Below are 10,000 nucleotides of genomic sequence, written 5' to 3' on the forward strand. Positions count from 1 at the left end.
AAGGCGGTCTACGAGGTGACAGCGGAAGTGCACGACGAAGGGCGGCCGCCGCGCCACGCCCACGCCACCGTGCGCGTCCTGGTCACCGACGTCAACGACAATTCGCCCACATTCATCGAGCCCCGAGAGCCCTCCGTCAGCGTCAGGGAGGAGCAGCCCGCCGGCACAGAGGTCCTGCAGGTGAGTGACTAGTGCCATCCTCGCCGGGCCACGTGGCGGAGTGGGAGTAGAAGAGGCTGACTGGCCTTCGCTACTCTTGAGTTTTGTTATCGTGACTGTTTTGTTGGTTTTGTTATTAGTGTTGTTATAGTTTTTGTTTTAATGGCATTGCTGTCTGTATTAGTAACAGTAGTACTAGTAGTAAAAGCAAAGTTACAATTATTCATTCTCTGACTGTTGAAGTATTTCTTTTTTATTAGTGTTGTTATTACTGATAGTGTAGATATTACTTCATCATTAATATTATTATTATCATTATCGTTATTATCAGTATCATTGTCATTATTATTGTTGCTGTTTATCATAATTATCCTCACCATTACTACGATCATTGATGGCATTACTATACTGCAAAAGCTGTTGCTACCATCACTATCACAGCTACCAATAGCAGTAGTAGTAGCAGTAATACTACCTCTAGCAGTAGTAATATCAACACTACAACCACAACCATTACTCCTACTACTACTCCTACCATCATTATTACGAGTACCCTACTTAACACCCCCCTTTTCCTCCCTCCCCCTCCCCCCTCCCCCGCAGGTTCGAGCCACAGACCGGGACGAAGGCAACAACGCCTCCATCACTTACTCCTTCATCACTAACGATGACTCCGATGATGACTCGGCCTTCACCATCAACCCCACGACAGGCATCATCACCACCACCAAGGTTGGTTGATTGAGGATTTTTTATCTATCTTTTGGGTTATCTTGGATTTTTAGTGATGAGTTAAGGGATTCATGTTGGATTAGTTGTTATTAGCATTATTTTTTAATCATCGTTATTGTTGTTATCATTATTATTATTATTATTATTATTATTATTATTATTATTATTATTATCATCATCATCATCATCATCATAGTATTGTCGTTGTTATTATTATCATCATCACCATAATTATTATTATTATTATCATCATAGTATTGTTGTTATTTTTCTTATTATTATTATCGCTGTTGTTGATGTTATTATCATTATCATCATTATTATAAACATTCCTATTCAAAAAAAAAATCATGTTCCCGCGGATGATATGAAAAAAAACGGACTAGTTCCTATCTATTCCTATTCTAGTTATCAGAATCCACCTCTGCCCTTCTTTTCTCCCTCTTACTAACGCCTCCGCCCCCCCCCCTCCCCCGCAGGTGCTGGACCACGAGGCCAAGCAGGAGTACCGCGTGGTGGTGATGGCGAGCGACCAGGGCAACCCGCCCAGGAACGTCACCAAGTTGATACAGATCGAGGTGCTGGACCTGAACGACAACCGACCGACCTTCCCCGCGTCCTCCATGACCTTCCGGGTCAAAGAGGGGGTGGGCGTGGGCGAGGAGGTCGGCTCCGTCATCGCCGTGGACCGCGACGCCAGCGAGAACGGCCGCGTCACCTACACCATCCTGTCGGGCAACACCTTCGGGACCTTCGACATCAACAAGACGACGGGGCAGGTCTTCACCGCCAGGGAGGTGGACTTCGAGCTCACGGCGGAGTACATGCTGCAGGTCAAGGCCGTGGACGCGTCGTCCACCAACCCGCAGAGCTCCATCATCAACGTCAAGATCGAAGTCCAAGACGAGAACGACCAGTCGCCGGTGTTCAAGGACGACCCCATCATCTTCTCCATCAGCGAGAACACGGCCATCGGGACGCCCGTCTGGAACTTCACCGCCACCGACCTCGACTCGGGCGACAACGGCTACCTGCAGTACGCGCTCACGCAGCAGTCGCCAAAGAAGGTGTTCAAGCTGGACTCGACGACGGGTATGCTGACGCTGATGGCCCCACTCGACTACGAGGAGCACCTCGAGTTCACGCTCGTGGTGACGGCATCGGACCAGCCGCGCGACGAGACCCAGCGGCGCCAGGCCTCCGTCACGGCCCGCATCCTCATCGAGGACTACAACGACAACTCGCCCAAGTTCGTGTCTCGCGGCCGCATCGACATCATGGAGGACGAGCCGCGCGGCTACCCCGTGCTGCACGTCATCGCCACCGACGAGGACTCGCTCGACAACGGCCGCGTCACCTACATCATCACGTCGGGCAACGAGGACGGCAGTTTCGCCCTCGACTACGAGACCGGCGTGCTGACCATCGTCAAGGCGCTGGACCGCGAGCGCGCCACGCAATACCGCCTCAACGTGACGGCCAGCGACCACGGGCAGCCGCCGCGCTCCGCCATGCAGGTCATCGAAGTCTTCATCGAGGACGTGAACGACAACCCGCCCAAGTTCAGCCAGCCGGTGTACAAGGCCAACGTGTCGGAGGGGGCGCCGCCGGGCACGTCCGTCATCCGCGTCACGGCCACCGACCGCGACTACGGAACCAACAGCAACCTCACCTACATCATCCCGGCCGGAATCGGCGACAACAAGTTCCGCATCAACCCCGGCACCGGCGAGATCCACACCGTGGCCACGCTGGACCGCGAGGAGAAGGACCAGTACACGCTGACCATCTACGTGCGCGACGGATCCTTCCCGGCGCAGTACGACACGGCGTCGGTCCTCGTCACGCTCACGGACGTCAACGACCACGCGCCCGAGTTCCGCGACTCCTGCTACCCGCTCCGCGTGCCCGAGAACACCGACCTCTCCGTCATCCACACCGTGCTGGCCACCGACAGGGACGCCGGCTTCAACGGCCGAGTGAGGTACTCCATCACCGACGGCAACATCAACAACAAGTTCAGCATCGGCTCGTACACGGGGCAGCTGTCGTCGCGGCCGCTGGACCGCGAGGCCAACGCCAAGTACTTCCTGGTGATCACGGCCGAGGACCGCGCCTCCTCGCCGCTGCGGGGCATCTGCAACATCACCATCACGGTCGAAGATCAGAACGACAACGACCCGAAGTTCTCGCAGAATCGGTACACGGCGACACTGCCGGAGGACGCGCCGCCGGGCACGACCGTCCTGACGGTGAGAGCCACGGACGAAGATCATGGAGAAAATGCGCGTCTAACGTATTCGCTGAGCAACGAGACGCAGTGGCTCTTCAAGATCGACAATGAAACGGGTGTCATCACGACGGCAGGGTAAGTCACACAAGCCTTCAGGTCTTGTTACAGCGTGTTGGCACATGCTCAAAAGAACTCAACATTTTGGTTATTTCTGTAAAACCTTTATTATTAACATTGATTTTCAACAGGACCTTCGATCGTGAGAAGAAGAGTGTATACACTTTCGAAGTAAGAGCCACCGACGGCGGCCGGTATGATTCTCGCTCGGAGAAAACTCAGGTTCAGATCACCATCACAGACGTGAACGACAACAAACCCGTGTTCAGCTTGTATCCGTTCACGGTGGACGTCCCGGGCTATTACCACCCCGGCAATCAGCTGATTCAGGTCACCGCTTCCGACAAGGACGAAGGAGTGAATGCCGATATTTTCTTCAGGTAAGTTTTCGTCCTTTCGTCTTTTTCCTCTCTTACTGCATGTTCTTGATACATTAACATCGTTTGCCAGTGAAAAAGATTAGCATAATAATGATGATCTCCCTACAGCCTGGTCAGCAAGCCAGAAAACGACAAGTTCCGCATCAACCCCGAGACCGGCATCGTCACGGCGACGAGTCGCCTCGGGCTGGAGAGCGGGGACCTCTTCCACCTGGAGGTCGTCGCCAGGGACCGAGGGACGCCGTCTCAGTCGTCGACGGGCTTGGTCGAAATCCGCGTCGGGAATGCTTCCGCGACGACGCTGAAATTCCGCAGCTCGAACTATTCCGTGGAGCTGGACGAGAACGCCCCGGCAGGCACGGACGTGATTCAGGTGGGCGTGTATCGCACTGACGCTCGCCTCCCAAGGATCACGTACAGCTTCGGCTCGTGCAACGAAGACAACATATTCGACATCAATAGCAACAACGGCTTGATCCGAGTGAGGAACCCGGAGCGCCTCGACTACGAAACGCTGCCCAAGATGAGGCTGATCGTCGTGGCGCGAGCGGAGAGCGAGATGCCCCTCTACGCGTACGCGAGCGTCTGGATCACCCTGGTGGACGTCAACGACAACGCGCCGCGCTTCACGCAGGACCAGTACATCTCCTCGGTGTGGGAGGGCTACAACAAGGGCGCCTACGTCATGCAGGTCTCGGCCACCGACGACGACACGGGGGCCAACGCGAACATCGTCTATCACATCGTCGACGGTAACCATGACAACGCCTTCGTCATCGACCCCCCGTTCTCGGGCATCGTCAAAACGAACATCGTACTGGACCGCGAGATCCGCGACGCCTACAAGCTGACGATTTTCGCCACGGACGAGGGCGCGCCGCAGCTGACGGGAACCTGCACCCTCAGGATCAACATCGTGGACGCGAACGACAACCAGCCTACCTTCCCTCCTCACTCGATTGTCCAGGTGTCAGAAGGTGAGTAATTGATGTAGTCTTGCAGTATTCATTTCCTCTAATAAATAGTCACCAAAGGAAAGGATGAACCATAATGTCTAGGATAATCGCAAGGTAAGTAGAGTCCTCTAACCGTTTCCCTCCTCCCGCGCAGGATCCGAGGTGGGCACCGTCATCACCACCATCACGGCCAACGACGTCGACACGAACCCCGCCATCACGTACAACTTCGCCACGGACGGCAACCCGCACAACATGTTCAGCATCGACAAGTTCAGCGGCAAGATCACCCTGGCGGCGCCGCTGGACCACGAGGGGCGGGCGGAGTACATGTTGCAGGTGGAGGCTTCCGACACCGCCCACGTAGCCACCACGTCCATCACGGTTCAGGTCGTCGACGAGAACGACAACACGCCCGTCTTCACGCAGCAGGCGTACCAGGTGGAGCTGCCCGAGCTCTCGCCCTCGGGGACCTCCGTCATTAGGGTGAGTTGAGACGCGTACAGGACGCCTCCTCGCGTGGGGGTGATTTGCTGGCGGGCCTGGACGACTAGAGAGGAGGTCGCTCGGAGGAAATTTTGAGTTTAAGAAGTTTAGAAGTTTGAATGTATATTGCTAGAAGACTAAATACAAGCCAGAGTGATATATTTGATATACATAACAATAATCGACATCAGGTATTGGATTAGAATTTGGATTGAAATAGGCAGAAAAGTTGAATTTCAGCAAATAATACGAAAGCATAAGATTATGACAATTTATATCAAATCTATTTTTTAAAGTCCAAATGATAAAGTAATTAAATCAATCTCACAAGAAGCAATATAACGGTACTTACATAAGATCATAGCTGGTCAAAGTATATTCTGAGAAATGAGTCTAACAACCCTTGCCCTTCTGCAGGTGAACGCCACGGACGCCGACGCAGGCACCAACGCCCGCGTGACCTACAGCCTGGGCACGGCCTCCGACGGCGGCTTCTACATCAGCGAGCGCACCGGCGTCATCTACACAAACTCCTCGGTGCACTACAACCCCCGGCAGCCCGTGATCCAGCTGGTGGTGACGGCGAGAGACGGCGGACGGCCATCCCTCGCCGCCGTGGCCGCCGTCAGGATCCAGGTCACCGACGTCAACGACAATGCGCCAAAGTTCTCACGAGAAGTCTACACGTAAGGACCATTTTGTCTCGCATTGTCTCGCATTTTTGTCTTGCTGTGTGTGTGTTTGTACTTGTTTGTGTGTTTGTGCTTGTGTGTGTGTTTGTGCTTGTGTGTATGTTTGTGTGCTTGTGTGTATTAAGTATGTTAATGATGGCAATTTTCCTTTTCTCGACAGGGCGCGCGTCAGCGAGAACGCACCGCGCGGGCACATCGTGACTCGCGTGTCTGCCTCTGACATGGACGAGTCTCGCCTCAACCGCAACATCGACTACAAGATCGTGGGCGGCAACGAGCTCAACGCCTTCCAGATCACCAGCAACACCGGGAAGATCCTTCTGGTGAAGCGCCTGGACCGCGAGCAGCACTCCAAGTTCCGGCTGGTGACGCTGGCCACCGACCGCGGTCAGCCCGCCCGGAACGCCACCGCCGAGGTCATCATCACCGTGGACGACGTGAATGACCACGCGCCCGTCTTCAATCAGAGCGAGTACAGCGTCGAGGTGAGCGAGTCCCTCAGCGTCGGCGCCTCCATCCTGCAGGTCCTGGCCACCGATAACGATGCTGGAGACAACGCCAGGATACATTACGACATCACTTCCGGCAACGACCACCAGGTCTTTGCTCTTGATTCCGACTCTGGTCTGATCATCCTCCGAGAGCCACTGGACTTCGACGCCGTGCCAGAATACAGGTTCATCGTCCGAGCAACAGACAGCAACCGGCACCACCCACTGTCTGCTCTCGCCACGGTCAACATCACACTGTACGACGAGAACGACAACGCTCCGCAGTTCCCTGTTGACAAGTATCTGGAGTTCGTGGAGGAGAACGCCCCCGTCGGCACGACCGTCTTCACGGCCCACGCCAACGACGCCGACAAAGGGCAGTACGGCGCTGTCAACTACTCCATTCCAGGAGGGAAGGACATGGACAAGTTCAGTGTCAACCACAAGACGGGCGTCGTGGTCACTCAGGCGGTGTTCGACTACGAGGCCAAGCAGGTCTATTCGTTCATGCTCCGCGCCGTGGACGCCGGCGGCAAGTCGGCGGTCGTCATGGTGCAGGTCAACGTGGAGAGCAAGGACGAGTTCGCGCCGGAGTTCCTGGAGCGGAACTACAACTTCGCCGTCCCCACCAACCTGGAGACGGGCGCCGTCGTGGGCCGCGTGGAGGCCACGGACAAGGACGAAGGGCCCGACGGCCGCGTCTTCTACTCGCTCCTGACCTCGTCGCAGACCTACAAGATCAACAGAACGTCGGGCGAGATCACGGTGCGCCGCGTCTTGGGCCGCGACGAGGGCCTCACTCGCCTCAAGATCGTGGCCACGTCGGGTCTGGTCGGGTCGCTGCAGGCTGTGGCCGAGGCCGAGGTCAGCGTAGGCGGCAGGAATGGGACGTGGAACACCACCGCTCCGGCCGTCACAGGTGGCCAAGACTCCGGCGGGCTGGCCACCTGGGCCATCGGCCTGCTTATCGCCCTCATATTCCTGGTGCTCATATTCGGTGGCGCTTTCCTCTTCCTGTACCGCCGCAACCTTCGCGCCAGGAAGCCGGCGATGACCGACCAGTTTGACACCTCCTTCGACACCATCGACATCCGGCCTCCGCCCACGGCGCCCGCTGACTTGTCCCAGTACCCGCCCCGCTACAACGACCTGCCGCACTACGACCACCACGGCGAGCGCAGCCACCACCACGGCAACACCACCTCGGAGATGAGCGAGCAGAGCCAGAGCGCCAGCAGCGGCCGCGGCAGCGCCGACGACAACGAGGACGTGGAGGACGAGGAGATCCGCATGATCAACGAGGGGCCGCTGATCCAGCAGCAGAAGCTGCGGGAGCGCCTCGGCCTGCCCGACTCAGGGATCCGCGACGACGACAACATGAGCGACGTGTCCGTGCACAACACTCAGGAATACCTCGCGAGGCTCGGCATCGACACGACCAAGAGCGAGTCCACGAAGGGCTCGCAGGACCTGGCGCACTCCATGGAGAGCATGCACATGTTCGACGACGAGGGCGGGGGAGAGGCGGACGGCATGGACATCAGCAACCTCATCTACGCCAAGCTGAACGAAGTGACCCCCGAGGAGGAGTCCTCCATCATGGACGGCACGAGAGCTTTTGGATTCGGCGACGAGAGCCAGCCCTCCATGACGGGCTCCCTCAGCTCCATCGTCCACTCCGAGGAGGAGCTCCAGGGATCCTACAACTGGGACTACCTGCTGGACTGGGGGCCGCAGTACCAGCCGCTCGCTCACGTCTTCTCGGAGATCGCTCGCCTCAAGGACGACTCGGCGCCGAACTACAGCCGCGAGCCGATGAAGAAGACGTTGAACCCTCAGGTGAAGACGATCCCGCCGCCGCTGCTGACGAGCGTCGCGCCCCGCTCCATCGCCCCCGTCGCGCTCAGCTCGGTGCGAACTAGTCAGATGACTCTGCCCTCGCTGCCTCGCTCCCCCATCAGCCACGAATCGTCCTTCACCTCCCCCGCCATGTCGCCCTCGTTCAGCCCATCCCTGTCGCCGCTGGCCACGCGCTCCCCGTCCATCTCCCCGCTCATGACGCCGGGCAGCGTCACGCACGCGACGTCCACCGCCGCCGCCGCCGCCGTGGCCCAGACCTCCGCCACATCCACGCCGCACCACGGGCGGCCGGTGGGCCAGCGGCCGGGGCCGGCGGGACTCATGGCCGGCGCGTCGTCGGGCTCAGAGACCGAGCTCAGGATATAGCCGTCACTGTACCCGCTACTCCAACGCCAACGCCACCATCACCACCACCATCATCACTACGAGCAGCCACCGTCGCCATCGGCGTGAAAGGCGGCGGCGGCGGCGGCTGTGCTGCGTGTGCCCCGTCCGCGTCGCCGCCTCGAGGTGCGCACCGCCGGAAGTGAGCCTGCGCGGCCAAAGGCAGATGTGATATACTCAAGGGTGTAACGTTGCCAAATGTCTTTAATCGAATGATGCACAATGTTTTGTATATTTGTGAATATTTAGTGTTTGAATCAAAACTGGCATCGGACGAGACAAAGCGTCGAGTGTTGCACCCGCAATAGAGACTCCCGGAGTCTCAAGCCACGGAAAAAAGGCTGCCGGTGTTGTGTTGTTTTGATAAATAAGAAGAAGAAAAAAGGCTATCGGAATATATATGTGTTGATAAAATGTATCGATGTGAGAATGACTGACAGTGTACAGTATCGGAGGCTGTAGACAAGGAAAGGACCTGTAAATAGAAAACTGCATATTTAGGACATACGCAATGAATGCCACACTTAGTAGATGTGATGGAGGGTGAGCTACTGCCACAGATGGTGCAACATGCAATGTGGTGCGTTTTATAGTAAGTGCAAAGTGAGATTAGGAGCGAGCAATTTAGGACACAGTGCTCATTCCCCGAATTCTCAACCAGTGCTTCTCGTGCTTTCCAAGGGCGGAAAGTGGGCGTGTATGTGGATATTTATACACACAGATACACATACATACACTCACGCACACACACACACACACACACACACACACACACACACACACACACACACACACACACACACACACACACACACACACACACACACACACACACACACACACACATATATATATATACATATATACATACATACATGAATACATACATTTACATATACATATACAGAACACATATACTTCTACCAGTATGCATCCATACATATTTACAGTGGTTTAAGAAACCCCTTGGAAAGGGTGCACGGCGAGCGCAAGAGAGCGCCCAGCACAGAGGAGGCACCGGGACGGCCCGGCCCTTCCGTACGAGCGCTTCCGAGTCTAATGGCAGACCGAGTCTCCGTACACTCAAAGCGTGTGTTTGTAAGACAATGCATCAAGTAAAGCTAGGGACAGTGACCTCTCATAACCCGGAATGGCCCCGCCGGCTCGCGAGCGTAGCGTCGGGGTCAGACACCTTCACCTCATCCGCAAGCAACCAAACGTGGCCCGAAGAATGCAAAAGCATGTCCAGGTTCGTCCCGGAAGTGTCGGCGAGGGACGAGTGCCGAGTGCCGAGTGCCGACCGCTCTCTCTCCCCTTCACTCCTGCTAACACCTGCTGTATTGACCTGCATTTCTTTTATTTTTTTTATTTTTTTTTTCCTTCGGTGGGGGAAATCGCAATCACTTCGTAGACATTTTCCCTTTCAAAGTGGTCTTAGTGTAGCGATGCCTGCCACGGGTTCCTGTGCTCACGACGTGCTTGACGGATCCACTTTTCCTTCGGGTTGCAG

At 56.0% G+C, this 10,000-nt stretch overlaps 1 protein-coding gene across 1 annotated transcript in view; it reads left to right on the forward strand.

Annotated features, from left to right (window-relative positions):
- The window catches only part of ds (dachsous cadherin-related 1), a 200,461-nt gene that overhangs the window by 189,110 nt on the left and 1,351 nt on the right, over positions 1-10,000 (forward strand). The window contains exons 12-19 of the mRNA XM_043016105.2: positions 1-180; positions 763-891; positions 1,371-3,259; positions 3,373-3,621; positions 3,730-4,598; positions 4,732-5,063; positions 5,481-5,749; positions 5,916-10,000. The exon at positions 1-180 is cut by the window's left edge and continues 38 nt beyond it; the exon at positions 5,916-10,000 is cut by the window's right edge and continues 1,351 nt beyond it. Coding sequence (XP_042872039.1) covers positions 1-180; positions 763-891; positions 1,371-3,259; positions 3,373-3,621; positions 3,730-4,598; positions 4,732-5,063; positions 5,481-5,749; positions 5,916-8,472 — 6,474 coding nt within the window. The 3' untranslated portion in view covers positions 8,473-10,000. The remainder of the gene's footprint in view (positions 181-762; positions 892-1,370; positions 3,260-3,372; positions 3,622-3,729; positions 4,599-4,731; positions 5,064-5,480; positions 5,750-5,915) is intronic.

Source organism: Penaeus japonicus, unplaced genomic scaffold (assembly GCF_977035675.1).
Source record: "Penaeus japonicus unplaced genomic scaffold, GWHDUDI00000001_assembly GWHDUDI00000020, whole genome shotgun sequence".
Lineage (NCBI taxonomy): Eukaryota > Metazoa > Arthropoda > Malacostraca > Decapoda > Penaeidae > Penaeus > Penaeus japonicus.